Source organism: Perognathus longimembris, chromosome 26, assembly GCF_023159225.1.
Source record: "Perognathus longimembris pacificus isolate PPM17 chromosome 26, ASM2315922v1, whole genome shotgun sequence".
Classification (NCBI taxonomy): domain Eukaryota; kingdom Metazoa; phylum Chordata; class Mammalia; order Rodentia; family Heteromyidae; genus Perognathus; species Perognathus longimembris.
In genome coordinates, this window is record NC_063186.1 from 10,090,314 (window position 1) to 10,112,584 (window position 22,271).

Below are 22,271 nucleotides of genomic sequence, written 5' to 3' on the forward strand. Positions count from 1 at the left end.
ATCTCTGGTAACATTTATATTTTGATATAAGTACCTACTTTTTAAAAAGAAATCTTATTTTGAGGTAGAAAAATAATGTACTTAAAAATTACTTTATAAAAGCTATAAAATATTATTATAGGCCTTAAGGTAAAAAAATAGGAGGTGAAAGTCCATTTTCCTAAAAGCTACTATTGTCTTATAGTTTATTTCTATTCTAGTTGGAATAGAGGTAGTTGGAAGTGGTTACCCTAATAAATAGAAAGAATTTAGAGTTTCGAATTGTGTTAAAAATGTTGTGTTCCTAAAAATGATTGTTAGTAATTGAGCATAAACATACGGTTTGTCCTTATGCTTGGGATGTTATGTAAAGTTACCTATGTTTTGATTTTGAACTAGGCACACAGCCTACTTCATTTGTATATCATTTTTAACAACGTATATTCTTTCAGTAATATCTATTTTCATTCACAGAGAATTCTCGAGTTGGAAAGTTCTTTGGAGAAGAGCCTACAGGAAAGCAGGAGTCAATCCGAGCACTCAGCTGTTCATTTGGAAGCCGAAAGAAATAAGTACAATAAAGAAATGACAATCATGGCTGAGGAGCACAAGACAGAACTGGAGCGCCTAACCCATCAGCAGGAGAGCCTGTGGACAGAAAGACTCCATATGTTAAAGCAGCAGCATCAGACGGACATGGAAGCACTTAGAAAAAAATACGAAGAAGAGAAAGAAACATTATTGAAAGACAAAGAAAGCCTTTTCCAGGAGCACATCGAAGACATGAATCAGAAGACTTTAGAAAAGCTGGATGTGAAACAAACAGAACTGGAATCGCTGTCCTTGGAGCTAGCAGAAGTCCTCAAAACCCGTCAGAAGCTGGAAGAGGAGCTTTCCGTCCTCCAAGATCAAACGAAGCAGGAATCAGAGGCTCGGCTGGAGGCGGAGAGGAGACACCACGAGCAGCACGTGGCCAGAGTCATCCAGGAACAAGCAACGGCTCTGCAGAGAACAGAGATCACGTTGAAAGATCAGATTAGCGAACTGGAACTCCTCATAAAGGAAAAGGACAGGCAAATAAAAGAGCATCAGTTGCGTGTGGCATATTTAGAAGCAGACATGGAAAGACGTAAAGGGGAACTTCAGGAGGCAACTGCTAAGGTAGAGCTTTCTCAGTCATGCATTGAGCAGTCAAAGACATACGAGGAGCAGTTGGCCCAGTCGCAGCAGAAGTTAGCAGATTTGGAAACAGAAAGAAACCATCTTAGACGCCGGGTGGAAGAAGCCGAAGCCCAGACGAATCACGCTTGTCTGGAGTTAGATACTCAGAAAAGCCAGGTGCAGAAGTTAATGCAGCAGCTAGAAAACCAGAGGACCGAAACAGAGCAAAAAGTGCAATCGTTAGCCCAGCTCTGTGAGTCTCAACGTAAAGACAATACCATGGGCCAAGAACAAACCAAGCAGCTCCTGGTGGAGAAAGAAGATACGATTTTACAACTGCGCAAAGAAACGGACACCCTCAAACAGAAATTGTCAGCCAAGGAAGAGCAGATTAGGAGCTTGCACGAGGAACATGCAAGCCAATTTAAAAAGCAAGAAGAAAAGATGGAGAAAATGAAGCAGAAAGCCAAAGAGGTTCAGGAAACTTTAAAAAAGAAAATGTTGGATCAGGAAGCCAAACTTAAAAAAGAGCTTGAAAATACCACTCTGGAGTTTAGTCAAAGAGAGACGGAGTTCAATGCCAAAATGTTGGAAATGGCTCAAGCCAACTCAGCAGGACTCAGCGATGTGGTCTCAAAACTCGAAGTAAATCAAAAGGAGCAAGTAGAGACTCTTACGAAGGCCCATCAACAAGAACTTGGTGACGTCGTAGCCAGCTGGGAAAAGAAACTGAGTCAGCAAATGGAAGCACTCCAGGAGAAACACAGAGCCCAATTAGTGCAGAAGGAGCAGGAAGTCACGGGTCTGAAGAACTCCATCCTCTTAGTTGAGCGCCAGAAAGAAGAGCTGGAAAAGGAAGTGGCCCAGCTGAAGGAAGAAAGTATGAAGCAGGACGCCAAGTTAAGCGAATTCCAGGACCAGTTAAAGCAGAAATCAGCGCACCTGACATCTCTCTCACAAAACGAATCGCAGTTGAAAGCGCAGCTTGAAAATGTGCAGGCCGACTTGAATCGCTCTCTGAAGGAAACTGCTCTTCTTCAAGGGCAGATCGATGAATGGAAACAGCGAGGAGAAGAAGAGCAACTTCAGCTTTCCGAGTTGTCACACAAATTAAAAGCCACCGAGGAAGAATTCCAGGGTTTGCAGTCTTTACATGAGACATGTCAGAAAAGCCTGGAAGCCAAAAGCTTGGAACTCAAAGCATTGCCCGAGCAACTCGCATCTCAGCTAGATAGTTACTGTAAAAACATGGAAGCTTTCTTTGAAGCAAAAGCAAGTGAGCTCCTTCATATTAGCAGCAGTAAAACGAATGCCCTTCTCGCGAGGATTTCTCATTGCCAACACCACGCAACTCGAGTGAAAGAGGCACTGCTGAGGAAAACGAGCAGAATTTCTGAGTTAGAAGCACACGTGACCCAGCTCACCGAGGAGCAACATACACTCAATAGATCTTTCCAGCAAGCCACCCAGCAGTTAGAAGAAAAAGAAAACCAGATTAAGAGCATCAAAGCCGATATTGAAAGTCTTGTCACGGAAAAGGAAGCGCTCCAGAAGGAAGGAGGCAGCCAGCTGCAGGCTGCCTCCGAAAAGGAGTCTTGTATCACACAGCTGAAGAAAGAGTTGTCCGAAAACATCAATGCCGTCACTCTGATGAAAGAGGAGCTGACAGAGAAGAAATCAGAGATCAGCAGTCTCAGTAAACAACTAGCTGATCTGAATGTTCAGCTCCAGAACAGCATCAGCCTCAGTGAAAAAGAGACAGCCATTTCCTCCCTAAGTAAACAGCATAAGGAGCAACAGCTTGAGTGGCAGGACAAGGTACAAGCTTTGTCTTTGCAAGTGGATACTCTGAGTAAAGAAAAGCTGACCGCTCTTGAGCAGGTACAGCATTGGTCCAACAAATTCTCTGAGTGGAAGAAAAAGGCGCAGTCTAAATGCACGCAGTATCAAACCACCATCAAAGAACTGCAGTCACAGCTTGAGTTCAAAAACAAAGAAGCTAGTGAAAAGGAAGAGCAGATCACTTTACTGAAGGGAGAACTTGATCAGCATAGTCAAAGACTCGAATGTCTGAAGGGTGAGGTGGAAGGTAAGAACGAGTATGAGCAAAGGGCTTGTACATTGGAGGCAGAGTTAAAGACTCAGACAGCAAGGATTGCTGAGCTTCAGGGCCATGTTACTCAGAAAGAAGTTGAAATTGAATCTTTAAATGAAGTTCTTAAAAATTGCAATCAACAGAGGGATCAGGAGCAGGAAGAATGGGTTCAGAAACTTCAACACTTTCAGGAGTTGGGAGAAGCAAAGGACAGAAGAGTTAAGGAAGTTGAGGAAGAGGTCTTAAGGCTTGAAAAGAAAGTGTCTTCCACAGAAGCCGAACTGGAAATGAAGAAGAAAGAACTGGAACAGGCAAGTCAAAGTGTACAAAGCAAAGATGAAGAGCTGAGGGCTTTGGGAAATCGACTGGAACTAGAAAATGCTGCCAAATTAGCAGAGCTGAAGAAAAAAGCTGAACAAAAAATTGCCGCCATCAAGAAACAGTTGCTGTCTCAAATGGAAGACAAGGAGCAGCAGTATAAAAAAGGGACGGAAAGCCATCTGAGTGAGCTCAATCTAAAACTGCAAGAAAGAGAGAAGGAAGTTCAAAGCTTGGAAGAACAGCTGCGCTCATTGGGAACTTCTCCACAGTCCAACACACCAACTATGCACAAATCCGTAGAAACTATGGCTGCACACTGGGAGCAAGAAGAAGCCGCGTCCCAGGGCTGTGTGCAGAAGGCGTGCAGAGAAAAACTGAGAGCTTTGCAAAGCACTTTAGCTGAAAAAGACAAACTATTGCAGAGGCTAGAGCAGGGGGAAGAAGGAATCACTTCTTCACATTCAGAAATGCAGTGCAAATGCCAGGAACTCCTAAGAAAATTAGAATGTGCCGAAGCGAAGCAGTGCGAGGATCAAGTTGTAATTGACCGTCTTCAAAAAGAACTAGAAGAGAAAAGGAAATGTTCCTTGATAGGGCCACAGGACATGGCCGGAGAGGGAGGAGAAAGGATCCTTGGGTCCAAGCAAAACTGGGAAAATACAGTTGATGATGTCCAGAAAATTCCCCAGAAGAAAAACCCGGACTATCAGGCCCTAGAAGAAAAGCTAAAGGAGCTGGACACCTGCTTAGTAAGAGAGAAAGAAGCACATCAAAGTGAAATGAAGGAGTTGACCTCAAAATATGAAAAACTGCAGGCTTTATACCAACAGATGGATGGGAAAAACCAATCCATGGAAGTTTTGGGGGACAATGATGAAGAAAACTCCAAATCACCTAAGTTCCCATCTAAACCGCTTAGTAACATGACCACCGAGCACAATGATCTGGAGTTGAAATTAGCAGGGGCAGAGAAGGAAAAGCAGAAGCTAAGCAAGGAGATTGCTAGACTGCAGAAAGACCTTCGGCTCTTGCGGAAGGAACACCAGCAGGAACTAGACATCCTGAAAAAAGAATGGGAACAAGAAATGGATGAAAAAATCAAGTAAGTTTCTTTTTCTTTTCTTTTCTTTCTTTCTTTTTTTTTTTTTTTTTTTTTGGCCAGTCCTGGGCCTTGGACTCAGGGCCTGAGCACTGTCCCTGGCTTCTTTTTGCTCTAGGCTAGCACTCTGCCACTTGAGCCACAGCGCCACTTCTGGCCATTTTCTATATATGTGGTGCTAGGGAATTGAACCCAGGGCTTCATGGATACGAGGCAAGCACTCTTGCCGCTAGGCCATATTCCCAGCCCCAAGTAAGTTTCTTGTACACCCAATAAAGTTTCATTTCTTCGGGTATTTTCACCTCCCTAAAATGTTAAACAGAAATCCAGTAAGTTAAATACTGAGGAGAGAAAACAGATGGGGGCAAAGGACAAGATTATCCCCTGGCCATTTGGAGGAAAAGACTTCCATGTGGGATCATAGTTACTGAGTTTAAGTATTTTCCTTTTGTTGATGACTTTTAGTGGTAGCATGATTATTATATAACTTAGATGGTCATGATAAAAATTTAAAGTGTGAAAGGACTGATCTCTAGAGATTATTTGTAGGTTTAGGGTATCCTTCCAGAAGTTTTCCTTCCTAGAAGAGGACACACACACACACACACACACACACACACACACACACACACACACATACTTCAAAAATTGCTTTCAATCTAGTGTTCATCCCTATAACCCTACTTGGAGGCTCAGATCTGAGGAGTACTTTTCAAAGCCAGCCCAAGCAGAAGTGTCCAGGAGACTTTTACCTCCAATTAACCACCAAAAAGCTAGAAGTAGAGGTGAGCCTTAAGTGGTAGAGTGCCAGCCTTGAGTGAAAAAGCTAAGGGACAGTGCCCAGGCCCTGAGTTGCAGCCCCAGTGTCAGCACCAAAGAGAAATAAATAACATTTAATAACAGGGACAGTATGTGGTGTGCACTGTTTGAAGAGGAGATAAGTCTTTAGCAGCTTGTTCTCTGTGTGGTGACTGTGAACTTTTTTTTTTTTTTAACGTCTTTCTTACTCAGACAGGAACAGGAAGACCTTGAGCTGAAGCACAATTCCCTGCTGAAACAGCTGATGAGGGAGTTCAATACCCAGCTGGCCCAGAAGGAACAAGAGCTAGAGCAGTCCATCAAAGAAACCATCAGTAAGTACAAACAGGAGTAGTGGTCACAACTAGCCGGGACGATCTTAAGTGTATTCATGTGTGAATTTTGTCAAATTCAATTTGGAATGAAGATTCTTAGATCCACTGATTGGGATATACCTCTTCACCCTTATCTCATACACTTTCTTGTCGTTTCTGTTTTTATTTATCAGATAAAGCCCAGGAGATTGAAACCGAACTTGTAGAAAGCCATCAAGAAGAGACAAATCAATTATATAAAAAAATCGCCGAAAAAGATGATGATCTAAAAAGGACAGCCCAAAGATATGAAGAAATCCTTGATGTACCTTACTTTATTTCTCTCTTTTGCAATGTTGCTAGAATAGATTTCATGGTAGTAGTAAAGATTGCCTATTTTTCTAATGTCTAAGAGTTTTTTTGTGTTTTTTTTTGCCAGTCCTGGGGCTTGGACGCAGGGCCTGAGCACTGTCCCTGGCTTCTTTTTGCTCAAGGTTAGCACTCTGCCACTTGAGCCACAGCGCCACTTCTGGCAATTTTCTGTATATGTGGTTCTGGGGAATTGAACCCAGGGCCTCATATATACGAGGCAAGCACTCTTGCCACTAGGCCATATCCCCAGCCCTTGTTTGTTTTTTGTACAATGTTTTGTTTTTTATACAATGTTGCCCAAATTAGTACTTCCATGCTATATGGCAATTTACAACACAATTGATTTCTGCTAAGATTATAGTATCCTGTTCAGATTCTGCCACCCAGTCAGTACAGTTTGTTTGCTGCTTTTTTTTTTTTTTTTTGGCCAGTCCTGGGCCTTGGACTCAGGGCCTGAGCACTGTCCCTGGCTTCTTCCCGCTCAAGGCTGCTAGCACTCTGCCACTTGAGCCACAGCGCCGCTTCTGGCCGTTTTCTGTATATGTGGTGCTGGGGAATCGAACCTAGGGCCTCGTGTATCCGAGGCAGGCACTCTTGCCACTAGGCTATATCCCCAGCCTGTTTGCTGCTTTTAAGGCAATAGTGATCTACTAGGGGAAAAAGGGATTTCTTTTTCCCCTCAGTTTTTCATAGACTCAAACTAGCCTAGAAAGAACTAGAAGAAGAATTCAGTGTTTGTAAGCTCACACTTGTAATCCTAGCTATTGAAGAGGCTGAGATTTGAGGGTTATGGTTTGAAGCTAGCCCAGGCAGGAAAGTCTATACAACTTATCTCCAAATAACAAACGACAACCAGAAAAACCCGGAAGTATGGGTATAATTCAAGTGGCAGAGTACCATCCTTGAGCAAAAAAGCTAAGGGATAGTACCCAGGCCCTGAGTTTCAAGCACCAGTAGAAGCACCAAGAAAGAAGAAAAAAAAGAAATGAGAATTTGTGTTTAGGAGAAGTCTGTATAATGGAGTAGTATGTTTAAGTGTGGCCACTTAACGTAGCTGGGATTCTTTCCAGGAGAGCTAACTATCTATCCCTACTTGTTTGAATAATTTTTATTTATCTCAGTAGGAAAAAAAAATGTCTCCATGAAATGTTTTGTGTTTGGAGAAGGCTAGTTCAAATATTTGGTTTACTAATGGCATTTTATTAATGATAAGCTAGTGAATACTTCAAATAACAAACCCAAGAATATTATAAGCAATATACATTATTCTGTTAGATTCCTTTTCCACTAAGTCCTCCAACTTTCTATTTATTTCATTTTATGCCAAGAGCCATTTGATGATTTTTTTGGGGGGCCGGGGGTGGCTAATTAGAGATAAGAATCTCACAGACTTTCCTGCCAAGCTTGGCTTTGAACCAGGATCCATAGACCCTAGCCTCCTTAGCCAGGATTATAGACATGAGCGACTGGCCCCCAGCTGTAGTGTTTTTAGGTGGCTTTTTGTTGTTGTTTAGTTTTTCCCTTTTTGTGCCAGATCTAGGGCTTACAATCAGGACTACACATTCTTGTTTAGCTTTTCTTGGTCTAGGCTGGTACTCTACCACTTGAACCACATCTCCACTTCTGGCTTCTTGCTGTTTAATTAGAGATGAGAGTCTTTTAGACTTGCTTTCCCAGGCTGGCTTTTAAAACCTGAGATCTCAGCTTCTGTAGTAGCTAGATAAGCCACTCCACCAAGCCGCAGTCTTCTTTTGATGTTAACCCATGGTTTTCTTATCCTAAAGGCTCGTGAAGAGGAAATGACTGCAAAAGTGAAGGACCTGCAGGCTCAACTAGAAGAACTACAGAAGAAATACCAGCAGAAGGAAGAAGACCCGGGAAGTGATCAGGTGAGAGAGACTGCATGCACTTCACATGTTTCTTGAAATCATTGTCATTTCTGTGACTCTGCTTGCTCATAAATATATCTAAATGAGACTTTTTGGTTTTCTTTTTTTGTCAGTTGTGGGGCTTGAACTCAGGACCTGGGTGCTGTCCCTTAGCTTTTTCACTCAAGACTAGTGTCTTTCCATTTGAGCCATACCTTCACTATCATCTTTTCTTGGTGATTTATTGAATCTAAAGGTCTCATGGACTTCCTGCCCAGTCTGGCTTCCTCACATCTCAGCTAGGATTTTTTTTTTGGGGGGTGAAGGGGGCCAGCTCAAGTCCTGGCACTGTCCCTGAGCCTCTTTGTACTCAAGGCAAGGGCTCTACCACTTGAGCCACATTGCCACTTCCAGTTTTGAGTGGTTGATTGGAGATTAGAGTTCACAGAGACTTTTCTGCTGAGGCTGGCTTGGAACTGTGATCCTCAGATCTCAGCCTCCTGAGTAGCTAGGATTACTGGGGTAAGCCACTGTCTCCCAGTTTATGAAACTCTTATCTCCAGATAACCACCAGAAAACCGGAAATGGAGCTGTGGCTCAAAGTGATAGAACGGGCCAGAAAGCTCAGAGACAGACAGGCATTGAGTTCAAGCTCCATGACCAATGAGAGAGAGAGAGAGATTATACAAATGATCCATGAATACATACTGGTTGGAAAGAGTCAGATGAAGTATACAGAATAAACCCCTTCTTGGAGGTGATTGTTATTATCTAATGTATTACTATTATTTCATAGATAGTAATCATAATTGGGAGTAGGGAGACATTTCACTCCTTCTTCAATGTGTTTATGTTTCAGTTTAGATATTTTATATAATAAAATAGACCAGGCTTAAAATAAAATAAAGTTTCCAGGAAAGTTTTTTGGTTTGGTTTGTTTGTGTTCTGGTCCTAGGACTTGAACTCATGTCCTAGGTACTAACCTACAGCTTTTTTGTTCAAGTCTGTACTCTTTCACTTGGGCCACAAGCTCTACTTGCGGCTTTTTGTTTGTTAGTTAGAGCTAAGAGTCTCACAGGCTTTCCTTCCCAGGCTGCTCTGAACCACGATCCTCAGTTCTCAGCCTCCTGAGTGGCTAGGATGACAGACGTGAGCCCGATTCCTGCCTTCAGTGAAAGCTTTAGAAGTTTGTGTATCAGAAATCTGACCTCCCTTAAGAATGTAACACTGACTTATTTTTTGTAATCTCCTATCCCTCTCTTTTACCGTTTAGGATTGTGTGTGTGTTTGTGTATACTCATTTATCTATTTTTTCATTTTTAGGTAACAATTATGGAATTACAGGTAAGCTTAGTTGTTCATGGAAGTTGACTAAATGCACTACATTTTACTTCTAAGTTAAAACATAGAGGTTTCTTTCTGCTTTTTTTTTTTTTTTGGCCAGTCCTGGGACTTGAACTCAGGGCCTGAGCAATGACACTTGGCTTCTTTTTGCTCAAGGCTAAGCACTCTACCACTTGAGCCACAACACCACTTCCGGCCTTTTCTGTTTATGTGGTGCTGGGGAATCGAACCCAGGGCTTCATGCATTCTAGGCAAGCACTCTACCGCTAAGCTACATTCCCAGCCGCTCTTTCTGCTTTTTTTTTTTTATTTGGCCGGTCCTGGGGCTTGGACTCAGGGCCTGAGCACTGTCCCTGGCTTCTTTTTTGCTCAAGGCTAGCACTCTGCCACTTGAGCCACAGCGCCACTTGTGGCCGTTTTCTGTATATGTGGTGCTGGGGAATCGAACCCAGGGCCTCATGTATACAGGGCGAGCACTCTTGCCACTAGGCCATATCCCCAGCCCCTCTTTCTGCTTTTTTGTTATTATTTGTTTAAGCAGATTTTTTTTTGGTTGGTCGTGGGGCTTGAACTCAGGGCCTTGGCACTGTCCCTGAGCTCTTTTGCACAAGCCCAGCATTCCACAACGTTGAGCCACAGCACCACTTCTGGTTTTTGAGTGGTTAATTAGAGATAAGAGTCTCACGAGTACTTTTCTGCCCAGGCTGGCTTTGAACCCCGATCCTCAGATCTCAACCTTCTGAGCAGCTAGGATTATAGGTGTGAGCCACTGGCATCTGGTCATTTTTCTTTTTAACTTTTAGCAAAGATTAATTTCTCAGGCTGTACTGAAATGTGTCTAGGTAGTGGTGAAACTTATTTTCATTTCAGCTCTAACTTTTTGTTCTTTCAGACACAACTAGCACAGAAGACGACTCTGATCAGCGACTCAAAGTTGAAAGAACAAGAATTCAGAGAACAGGTATAGGCTAATTGATGTCTCTTATTTTGAACTAATCTAGTTTATTTTGTTATATCGCTGCATCTCAGCAAATTTAAAAACACAAAAGCAGCAAGCCAGGTGCTGGTGGTTCCTCCCTAAAATTCTTAACTATTCAGGAGGCTGTGATCTGAGAATCATGATTTGAGGCCAGCCCAGGCAAGACACTCTTATCTCCAAATGGATGAACAAAAGTCAGCAGTGGAGACAAGTCTCAAGTGGTGGAGCACCAGCTTTGAGGAAAAAAAAAAAAAAAGCCAAGAGCTCAAGGCCCTCAGTTCAAGCCCCAGTACTGGCAAAATGAATGAATGAATAAACGAAATAAATTGTAAAATAAAATATTAGTGATTTCAGAGCTGTCTTTGAACATCTTCTGGGCGTTGCTGTGTAGTCCAGACTGGCCTCACCTTACTGTCCTCCGCCTCTGGGCCTCCCATGTGCTGGGATTATAGGTGTTTACTAAGACACTTGGTCAGACTTCTATCCCCACTCAGGAAGTATACGGTCCTAAATGCAATCCCCTCGCATCCATTGTCGCATATAGTTAAACAAAGAGATTTGCATCTTGCTTTTTCTTGTATATAACTTTCCTTTTTTTCCTTTTGTTGATAGTGATTGACCTCAGGGGCTTAGGCGCTGTCCCTGAGCTCTTTCACTCAAGGCAAGGCTGGCGCTCTACCACTTGGAGCCACAGCTCCACTTCTGGTTTTCTTAAATAGTTGGAGACGAGAGTCCCACAGATCTTCCTGCCTGGGCTGGCTTTGAACTCTGATCCTGAAATCTCAGCTGCCTGCGTAGTGAGGACTTTGATCCTCAGATCTCAGCCTCCTGAGTAGCTAGGATGACAGGCGTGAGCCATTGGCATGCGCCTTCTCACCTGCTTTCTTTGGGCAGCTTTGGCTATTCTCAGTAGTTCATGCAATGGAATCTGACCTTCACAACTGAATCATTCCATAAGATTTTCAAGGTTCTTCCTTACTGTGGCACATTTTTACATGTCATCCCTTTCTCCCATTGTATCTATTAATCTTCATCACTCCATTGGGTTCTATCTTTTGGCTACAACAAACAGCGCTGCTAGGATTATTCCTATCCAAGTTGGTTTGAATTCTTCTTCATAGATATTTTCATAGTTATTTCGGCAACGTGTCTGCCAAGAAGTAAAAGTGCTCAATCATACAGTACTTGTATGAGAATCAGCCAGGTGTATCGGCGCTTCTGCGTCATGTGAGGTCACCACAGTAATGTATAAGGACTCTCCATTGCACCACATCTGCTCCCACAGATTTTGTTCTTTTTTAATCTGTAGCCATCTGGGGCAGATAGTACCAAGCAGCATGTCAATTGTAGTTTTCATTTTTGTAATTACTAATGATTTTGTTATGTGTGTTGGCCATGATATGTCTTTTTTTGGAATCATATCTGTTAAAGTCCTTTCCTCATTGTTTTGTTTAAATTGTGTGATTTGTCTTTATATAACAGACTCCAGTGGTCTTTATGTAGTCTGAATACAAGTTCTTCCCATAGAGATATTAGCAAGCATTTTCTGCCATTCTATATGCTTTTTCACCTTATTGATACTGTTTGTTTTTTGTTTGTTTGTTTTTGCCAGTCCTGGGCCTTGAACTCAGGGCCTGAGCACTGTCCCTGGCTTCTCTTTTGCTCAAGGCTAGCACTCTGCCACTTGAGCCACAGCACCACTTCTGGCCATTTTCTGTATATGTGGTGCTGAGGAATCAAACCCAGGGCCTCATGTGTACAAGGCAAGCACTCTTGCCACTAGTCCATATTCCCAGACCCTTGATACTCTTTTTAATGCACAGATGTTTCTAACTTTAATAAGTTTAGTTTATTTATTTTTTTCTTTTTGTAAGCATTTGTGTCTTATTTAAGAAATTGCCCCTTTAAATTTTATTTGCCTATACTTCAACATTAAAAAATCTAGGGGCTGTAATAGCCCAGATTATTTCCATATAAATTGTATAAATTGTGGTTTCAATGTTTATTTTTAGATTCACAATTTAGAAGACCGCCTGAAAAAGTATGAAAAGAATGTATATGCAACAACTGTGGGGACACCTTACAAAGGTAATTTTTCATGTCAGGTTGTGGGTATTTTGTGTGTGTATGTGTATGTGTGTGCATGTGTGTGCATGCATGTGTGCATGCCATTACTAGGCTTACACTCAGAGCTTGCGCATTGCCCCTTAGCTGCTTTGTTTAAGGCTAATACTCTGCCATTTGAGTCACAGCTCCACTTGTAGCTTTTGGTGCTTAGTTAGCTTAATTAGCCTGGGCTGGTTTTGAACCATGATCCTCAGATCTCAACCTTCTGAGTCATTAGGATTATAGGCGTGAGCCACCAACTCCTAGCTTTGTCTGATTTCTAATCGGTAGACTTACAGATAAATTTTACTTTTGACCTGGCTAATCTGTATTCTTCTCTTCTCTTACTTAATATTTATTATTTGACAAAAATTATATGCATTGTTTGCTACACATTGATTTGAAATATGTATTCTCTGTCGAATGGATGGATTAGACTCACTAATGTGCATTATCTCACATACTTAAACTTTTTTTGATTTTGCTAGTCCTCGGGTATAACTCTTGAGTTTTTGTGCTGAAGGCTCGTGCTCTACCACTTGAGCCACAGTGTCACCTTTTCTGAGTTGTTTATTGGAGATAAGAGTCTCACGGACTTTCCTGCCCAGGCTGGCTTTGAACTGTGATCCTCAGATCTCAGCCTCCTGAGTAGCTGGGATCACAGGCGTGAGCCACAGACTCCTTGGCTCTCAATGAACCTTCTCAGAGTGTCAAATAAAAATATTTTAAATCACTCTGACATTAATATTTTATGGATTTCATCCCATGTCACTTAATCTATGCTTCAGAACTATTCTTAAATATTTGATAAGTTCAGTACTTTTCAGTTGGAATATTAAGACAAACTAGGACGCTAGCCTGAGGTACTAAATTTTGAATAAACTAGTCATTGCAGAATATCCGATGCCAACCACATAATACTTACAAATACCAATGTTAAGGAATCTTTGTACTGCTCATATACTTTTTTTTTAAAAAGTGTCAGAGCTAGATGCTGGAGGCTTAGATCTCTAATCCAAGAATCTCAGGAGGCTGAGATTTGAGGATCGCAGTTCAAAGCCGGCCGGTGCAGACAAAACTGAGAGGCTCTTTTCTCTAATAAACTAACAAAAGCCAGAAGTAGAGAGGCATGATTCAAACAGTAGAGCTCTGGTATGGAGCAAAAAATAAGTTACTAAACAAAGGTGTGACCCTGAATTTAAGCCTCAGTAATGGTGGCCTAAGAAAAAGAAAATTGTTGTGTCAGCAAGTTATATCTGTTACAATGATTCTTTATTTTCTCTTCCAGTTATGTCTGATATAATCTTTCTTATTTTCTTTTCAGACAGATCACTTGAATCGTGTAGTATGTGTATTATGCAACATAATATAACGACTATAAGATCAGTGCCTCTCTGTTTCACTCATCATTTTTCAGCGTCTGTTCTCTAAGTAATAAGAACCATCTATCCAGTTTTGACTTTATAGTTTGGTATCTTTTGTTTGACAGGTGGCAACTTGTACCACACAGACGTCTCGCTCTTGGGAGAACCTACAGAGTTTGAATATTTGCGAAAAGTGCTTTTTGAGTATATGATGGGTCGTGAGACTAAGGTATAAATTATGTCTGGTGATTTGGTGTGAGGCCGAGCTCAAAGGGGAATATGTTTGACCATTCATACACATATTGCTATGTGTGTTTACTATTAGCAGGTCACACATGCTAGTCGTAAGTAATCGGTAGTTATATTATTGCTCTTAGTTAACAAAAGCTCATTAGCTGGCACATCTTGCTTATCTTTTTCATATACTTTTAAAAGTGCTATTTCATGATGCTAAAATACTATAAATATTAAAATTTCATTAAGAATAATTTATGAAGGACATGGCTATTTTTCTTCTTCAGATGTTAAAATTGAGAAAATTGCTGGGGTCCAGTAGCTCATGTCCATAATCCTAGCTACTCAGGAGACTGAAATCTGAGGATCACGGTTCGAAGCTGGCCCAGGGGATAAAAAACTCCGTGAGACTCTTATTCCAATAAACTACTCAGAAAAAGGCAGAAGTAGCACTGTGGCTCAAATAATAGAGCCTTGAGCAAAAAGAAACTCAGGAATAGAGCTCAGGCCCTGAGTTCAAGCCCCAGGATGGACACGCGTGCACGCACACACACACACACACACACACACACACACACACACACACAGAAGAGCCAGTGTTGAGACGTGTGATTTCATTACCATCTTGTTTCCTGTCAAGCAGATCCCGTTTTTCATCTTACCTGTGTTTTTTTTTTAAATCTGCTTCTGCACACAATGAGTTTTATCCTTTTAAAGAAGAGTATGCCAATAATTCTAGCTGTTCAGAAGGCTGAGATCTGAGGATCTTGGTTCAAAACCAACCAGGACAGAAAGGTCCTTGAGATTCTTATCCTCCAATTAACCACCAATATATGTTTTAAAAAAATGAAGCTGTGGCTCAAGTGGTAGAAAGAACACCAATCGAGCTAAAAAGCTTAGGCACAATGTCCAGGCTCTTGAGTTCAAACCCCAGGACTGGCACCAAGAAGAAGAAAGAAAAGTACCTCTGTCATACACACATTCGTATAGTATGGGATGAAGGAAGCCCTGTGCACTGTGCTCCTTGTACTTTTAATTATGGGTGTTGGTCCTCTCCACTGCTGTTGATACTGAAATTTAGCTTGTCTTCCTTTTCAATAGACACTTTATTGAAGGATCGACTCCCTAAAGAAAAGCGGGCAGGAGAGGCCACTTGAACTTTTCTTTACTTCCCAGGGCCTGAAGATACTATAGAGAGAGTAGACAGACTGGTTACTTTTTCAAGATGGTGGCAAAGAGTCTTTGGGCTTCTCCAAACTCTTTCTGGCAAGCTTTAAGGCTTTATTAGGTAATCGGCACACATTCCTGGGTCACTGATGAATTTTAAAGGTGGATTTATCATTTAAATGTCCAGAAATGTGAAGAAACAACGTATCACAGTTTGGGGTTGTTGGTTTTGGTTTTGGTTTTTGCAAACATGCTTGTATATACATGTATAGTTGTTTCAGCATGACTATAAATGGACCTTTTGGGACTTTGAGTTTGACGTAATATTGAAATGAGAAAAAAATGCTTTCTATAATTATAAAGGTTTAAGTTTTAGATTTTGATTTTTCCTTAAAAATAATCTTATACAATAATATCAGGGTTTGTTACTCTCTGTATATACAGTGAAAATACTGAAATTGTCATCACTTAGTATTTCTCCTGACATTTCATGCTACCTATATTCTTGATTTGTAGACTTTACCTTAGCAGGTAAGATTCTGTTCTGTAGAGTTAATACAGACTTAAATGAGGATTTTGTAAAATTCCTTTGAATCCCTAAGAACTAAGTTTATTTACATATTTACTTCTTTAAGACAAGCTGGGCACTGGTGGCTCGTGCCTGTCATCCCAGCTGCTCAGGAGGCTGAGATCTTAGGATCACAGTTCAAAGCCAGCCTGGGCAAGAAAGTCCATGAGACTCTCATCTCCAATTAACTACCAAATATCAGAGCACTAGCCTTGAGCACAAAAAGCTCCAGGACAGGGGCTGGGGATATGGCCTAGTGGCAAGAGTGCTTGCCTCGTATACATGAGGCCCTGGGTTCAATTCCCCAGCACCACATATACAGAAAATGGCCAGAAGTGGCGCTGTGGCTCAAGTGGCAGAGTGCTAGCCTTGAGCAAAAAGAAGCCAGGGACAGTGCTCAGGCCCTGAGTCCAAGCCCCAGGACTGGCCAAAAAAAAAAAAAAAAAAAAGCTCCAGGACAGCTCCCAGGCCCTGAGTTCAAGCCTCAGTACCAGAACAACAACAACAACAAAATAGTGTAAGTTTGTTTGAAAGTGAAAAATCCATGAAAGGAAGTGGTGAGATTCTCCATCCTTCCCTCCATTCAGAGAGGTGGCCCCAACTCAGTTGTTTTAAATGACATTTCAAATGTTTGTTTATTTATTTGCTTTTGATCATAAGAGCAGAGACGATGAAGGGAAGTAGAGGGCTACAAGTAAAATCTTGCCATGTTGGGGTTTGTGGTGGAACACATTTACTCGATCTTTTAGTTACATCCTTTTCTTCCTGGAAAAAATACATTTTTATTTTCTAATAATGGAGTTTCGAAAACTTTTGGCTAACTACTGTATTATCTTTTTTTTAAATGTCCAATATGCATGCGCACACACTCACAGAGTCTCAAGCATGCGCACACACATCTACATTTAGGATACATATAACCATGAACAAAGAATTTTGAGTCGTTTCTCTGGGCTACCCTCCTCCCATCTCGAGGAAGACTAGCAAGCACAGTCCCTAGGAAAATACTACTACCTAACTTTGTATATAAGCACTGAATTTGTTATCCTAACCAGTTGCATAAGTGATATATCTTCTTTCCTCTCTGTCTTCCTCAAAACATCCCATCTTGATACAAAATAGGGACTTTTGAACCCTTTGAGGAGAATTTTCCAGGAGCTTATGGGTTGCCGGTCTGACTGAACGATATACTATATTTAGGTCTGCACAATTTTGAATCTTTGTTTTACAAACCACCATGTGTGATGTTTTGACTCATCATGTTTTTTCTACCAAACAACACATTTGTGTTTCTTTTAAGATGTAATTTCGATTAGGCTGATGTGCTGCATGTCTTGGGGAAAAAAAAAAAAAACCTACTTAGCATGTTTGTGTTCATGCAGTAGCCGTGTTTAAGAGATATATGATGTGATTTAGTTAAAGTTGGACTTGGGAAACATCTGATTGTTACTGTTTCGATCATTACTTTACTTTCATACATTTTTTTTTTTTTTTACAAATAACCTTTTCAAATCACCAGTAATAATTTGCAGCACTGTCAATCTGTAATAGCATAATGTAAAAACAATCATATTACTTTCTAAGAAACTAAGTTTTTCCCTGACTAAGACAAAAGACCAAGTGCATTTGATCTTCATAGCTTCATGCTATTAGATTGGAAATGTATCGCCTCAAAATAATATAAACTTGGACATTGTGAGGAGTCCTTTTCCATTGAAATTCAGACAGTTGGCTGGTATTTCCTTACTTGAATACCTTCACATCATACTTCTTTGTTCGTGGCTTCCATTGAAAGCACTAAGAACCTCATCAGCAGAACACATCGGAAGGGGTTGAGACTTCCCTCTTCTCTGCAATCTCTCCCTCACCATCTTTCTCCTCCCCTTGTAGACCATGGCAAAAGTCATAACCTCTGTCCTGAAGTTTCCCGATGACCAGACCCAGAAAATTTTGGAAAGAGAAGATGCTCGGCTAGTGGTAAGCTGTAGACTGTGTAGATGTAGAAATGGATGGGGGGATGGATGGAGGGAGGGATGGGTGGATGGATGGATATAGATAGATCACATATATAGCTAGATAGTTCATATTATATGTGTAGATAGATAGATCTCACTTACCTATATTCTGTGTTCTTTATAAAGCTGATAAAAGATAGTGAAATTTTAAACTATTTATTATTACTACAGCCTAAAAAGTGATAGTGAGTTTATGTAGGGGACTCTAGCCAAGGGTAAATGTGACTAGCCGCCCTCAAGAGCATATTAGTTACTTAATAGCATATTCATTAACATAGGAACTTAATGATAGGTGACATAGCCATATCTGCTAGATGTGAGTTGTAGAATTTATGCTGTTTATATGAAGAATAGAAAAGCCATTAGTTTAAAACAAAAAGGCATTCTTGTATATCAAGTAGCAAAGTTTTAGAACTCAATTGTAATGTTTTATAGATTACAATTATTTATTACTATTACAATTGATTTCCTAATACATTGACTCTGGCTAAAATAATTTAGGCATTTTTTTAGCTTTTGATACCATATAAGAGAAAAGTGGATAGCAGCTGAACTATTTTTTTTAAAAATGATGGGAATATGGCTTAGTGGTAAAGTGTTTGTCTCGTATACATGAAGCCCTGGGTTTGATTCCCCAGCACCACATCTACAGAAAAATCCAGAAGTGATGCTGTGGCTCAAATGGTAGAGTGGTAGCCTTGAGCAAAAAGAAGCTCAAGGACAGTGCTCAGGCCCTGAGTTCAAGCCCCAGGACTGACAAAAACAAAACAACAAAAAAATGAACTAGGACTAGGCAGGCTCCAGTGGCTCACACCTGTGATCTGAGCTACTCCAGGAAGCTGATCTAAGGGTGGCAGTTCAAAGGCATGTTGGCAGAAAAATCCAACTTTTATCCCCATTGAAACTGCAAAAAGCCAGAAGTGGACGTTGTTACAACTCTACTTATTTCTGGTCATAAATATTTTTATGAAGACATATGTCAGAAAAATGTATGCTACTCGTCAATAGAGAGAAAATGGTTTTTAATAATCTTAATTGGTTGAGTATGAGTCCATCAAAGCAGAGGTTTTTCTACTTGGTTGGGTTTTACTTTTCTTTTTGACAGTCCTGAGACTCTATCCCAAGGTCTCACCCAAGCTAGGCAACAAAGCTAGTTCTCTAGTACTTGCAAGTGTAGAATATCCGTAGCCATACATTGCAAATACTTCTGCAGGTTTTCCTCTAAGATGTGAACTGTTGTGTTTGTGCAAAACATAGTTTGTTGGCTCCATTTCTTTCCACTCCCATTGGATAGAACAGATTCTTGGAATGACTCTTGGGAGGGTGGCCATGCTGCCAAGACTCAGCGCTTCTAAACAGCCTTTGGGTGACTCTGCCATTTTAAAGCAAGCCATAGAGAGCTGATGGTTTTGGGATGTGGCCATCTTAAATTAGGGCACAGAATTTACTTAAGGTTGACTCACGCACAAACTCTGAGATTGAATTCATCTAAACGGAATTTTTAGTTTGGTTTGTTGGTGCTGAAATCATTCCACTGTGTTAGAAATTCATCAACAGGCTGCTTTCCCCAACCTTGTGAGGGGTAACTGAAGATGACATGAATTGAATTTTCGTATACATTGCAATGAAATTAGGAAACTAGTCATATGCCCTTAATTTACCTAGCAGAGCGTGAAGCACACCTTTATATGTTGGTTGAAAGTTAAAAAGAAGGGACTCCTCTTTAGGCCCCTCTTCTAATGGAGAGCTACTTTCTCTCACAGCTTTCCTTTCACTTGAAAATAAGTATAGTTTGTTTTCCTTGAAGGAAAGAAGAAAACAAAAGGCGGGGGTGGGGGGGGGCTGGGAATGTGGCTCAGTGGTAGAGTGCTTGCCTAGCATGCACAAAGCCCTGGTTCGATTCCTCAGTACCACATACACAGAAAAAGCCAGAAGTGGTGCCGTGGCTCAAGAGGTAGAGTGCTAGCCTTGAACAAAAAAAAGTGGTGGGGGGGGGGGGAGGAAGGAGGGTAGGAGGGTGCTGGGTGCTGGTGGCTCACACTTGTCATCTTAGCTATTCAGGAGGCCAAGATCTGAGGATTGTGGTTCAAAGCCAGCCTTGACAGGAAAGTCTGAGACTCTTACCTCTGATGGAAAAAAAAATAAAATAAACCAGAACTGGTTGTGTGGCACAACATAGTAGAGCATTAGCCCTGAACAAGAGAGCTCAGGGACAGTGCCCAGGCCCAAAGTTCAAGTCCCACAACTGACGAAAGAAAGGCGGGGGCGGGGGGGGGGGGGGCTGGAAGGGAAGGATGAGGAGTGAAAGGGAATGGAAGAATTGTAGGAAGGTGTTCTGTGTTCCTTACATGTCCCTGATGTGAGGAGATTTGAGAACATTAGAAGTCCAATGTGTTTAGTCCTATAATTTTATATCCACATAGAATCTGTGCTACTCTGTGTTGTATTGTCTTAAAACTAACCCACTAAGCTTCTTTTCTTCCTGGCTTTATAGTTTGCTTCCGCTCGCAGTGGTATCTTCTGAGTAAGCCGCCAGTCTGTGCTTAGTTAGCATGTGGTGAGTGCAGAATTGTATCTTCCCGTGCAAAAATCAAATGTATTGCATGATATTAACCATCTCGTGGAATGCTTTCCTTCTTGTTTAATGAACATAGATGATTATACTTGGAGTCAGTACAAGTATTTTCCGTTCATTCTTCTCTAGAGGTTAAATAATTGCATGGGTTAGGAATCATTATAAACCATGGCCTTTGGAATTCTTAAAGATTGTGAAAGGGAAACAAAAAAGTACTTTCTGGAGATAAAAGTGAAATGGCCATGCACCAAGTTGCTCATGCCTGCCCATAATTCTAGCTACTCAGGACGCTGAGATTTGAGGATTGCAGTTCAAAGCCAGCCTGGGTAGGAAAATCTGTGAGACTCTTCCCTCCATCTAACTACACACACACACACACACACACACACACACACTCACACTCACACTCACACCCTAGAGGTGTGGCTCAAGTGGTAAAACACTAGCCTTGAGGAGAAAAGCTAAGGAACAAACAGTGGCAGGCCCTCAGTTCAATCCTTACTCAAGGCTAGCTGAAAATATTGACAGCTAGTAAGGTTCCTTAAAAGTAAATGGATTTTTATTACATCCTAGATCATACAATTCAATATAAGATAACACATTTATTCTTAGGCTAATTTTAGGCAGCCTACTTTAATTGAATGTGGCTGTTTCTGATGAGCACATTATTATATGACATTTTACCTGAAATATTTCATACAATTGTTTTTGTTATGTGAACCCCTACCTTCTCTTGTTTCCACATATTATGTATGTTATTTTGTTACTAATATGATTTAGTTTCCTTTTAAACATTTGGTGTACACCTTTACCTAGGCTAATGTTCATCAATTATAAGTTGAATGACCACCAATAGGGCTTAATTATACTTAAAATACATCACTTAATTTTCCTAAGTGATTAAAACTATCCTATTGAAAAAAAACAACTATATTCTTTCTATTGTGTACATTACAATGTCTGGGAGTACAGAAAATAGCTGTGTTAGATTGTTTTGATTGTAAATATATGAAAATTGTGAAAAAATTAATCTTATATCTAATCCATGAAGTCTTAATAGTTTCATTTTTCATATAATACTTAACATGATTTCAGATGAGTGATATTATTTATCACTGGGAATAAGACTTATGTAGCATTACTGTTAGTTGATAGTTTGCTCACTCTCTTTGAAACGTTTCAGATAGACAATTTGCAAAAATAATACCCAATGAACACCTATAATACACCTTTCACTTAGATCAATTATTAACATTTTCTCATCTTTTTTTCCTTGCTCTCACTCTTGATTTCTTCCTCGTGTATATTTTTCACATTTGTAACATTTACTCACAAACTTGGTACTTCCAAGCATTTATCACCTACAAACATAAACACTTGAAAATATGTCTTTAAGTAGAAGCACAGTGATAATTATCACATTCAGTAGACTTAATATTAAGGTAATAAGTCAGGCACCACTGGCTCAGGCCTGTCATCCTAGCTACTCAGGAGCCTGAGACCTAAGGATTGCAGTTCAAAGCCAGCCCAGGCAGGAAAGTCCGTGAGACTCTTATCATCAATGAACTACCAGAAAACCGGAAGTGGCTCTGTGGCTCAAGTGGTAGAGTGCTAGCCTTGAGCAAAAGCGGCTCAAAGACATTGCTCAGGCCCTGAGTTCGAGCCTCAGGACTGGCATACACACACACCCCATCAGTTTGAATCCTTTCAAGAACACTGATTTCTAGAAGATTCTGTTAGGATTTAGTATTCCTTTCTCTTTCTCTACTGCCAGATGATAGAATGAAATTTTATTTTTTAACTTGGAAAAAAAATTATTTTCCCCCCAAAAAGTTGATCTTACACTTTTAAGTGCACGTGCGATCGTGGTTCTTTCTTCCTGTCTCCTCATTCTCTTTTTTTCTTTTCCTTT

The 22,271-nt window shown here is 40.7% G+C and overlaps 1 protein-coding gene and 1 long non-coding RNA gene across 7 annotated transcripts in view; one reads left to right on the forward strand and one right to left on the reverse strand.

The window, feature by feature from the left end:
• Golga4 (golgin A4) overlaps positions 1-22,271 on the forward strand; it is a 71,746-nt gene that overhangs the window by 48,761 nt on the left and 714 nt on the right. For 3 of the 6 annotated variants that reach the window (XM_048334736.1, XM_048334739.1, XM_048334740.1), the window contains 10 exons: positions 454-4,658; positions 5,667-5,788; positions 5,962-6,092; positions 7,924-8,028; positions 9,331-9,351; positions 10,244-10,312; positions 12,343-12,418; positions 13,926-14,029; positions 17,660-17,746; positions 20,279-20,341. In XM_048334736.1, the coding sequence (XP_048190693.1) occupies positions 454-4,658; positions 5,667-5,788; positions 5,962-6,092; positions 7,924-8,028; positions 9,331-9,351; positions 10,244-10,312; positions 12,343-12,418; positions 13,926-14,029; positions 17,660-17,746; positions 20,279-20,308 (4,950 nt within the window). In that variant the 3' untranslated portion in view covers positions 20,309-20,341. Of the gene's footprint in view, positions 1-453; positions 4,659-5,666; positions 5,789-5,961; positions 6,093-7,923; positions 8,029-9,330; positions 9,352-10,243; positions 10,313-12,342; positions 12,419-13,925; positions 14,030-17,659; positions 17,747-20,278; positions 20,342-20,488; positions 20,738-22,271 lie in introns of those variants that run through there. The other 3 variants (XM_048334737.1, XM_048334742.1, XM_048334738.1) reach the window with 2 other exon arrangements.
• On the reverse strand, positions 18,500-22,269 carry LOC125342525. The gene is made up of 3 exons (XR_007209240.1): positions 22,048-22,269; positions 20,722-20,753; positions 18,500-18,537 (listed from the first exon to the last, which is right to left on the reverse strand). It is a non-coding gene; the product is annotated as an uncharacterized LOC125342525 (long non-coding RNA).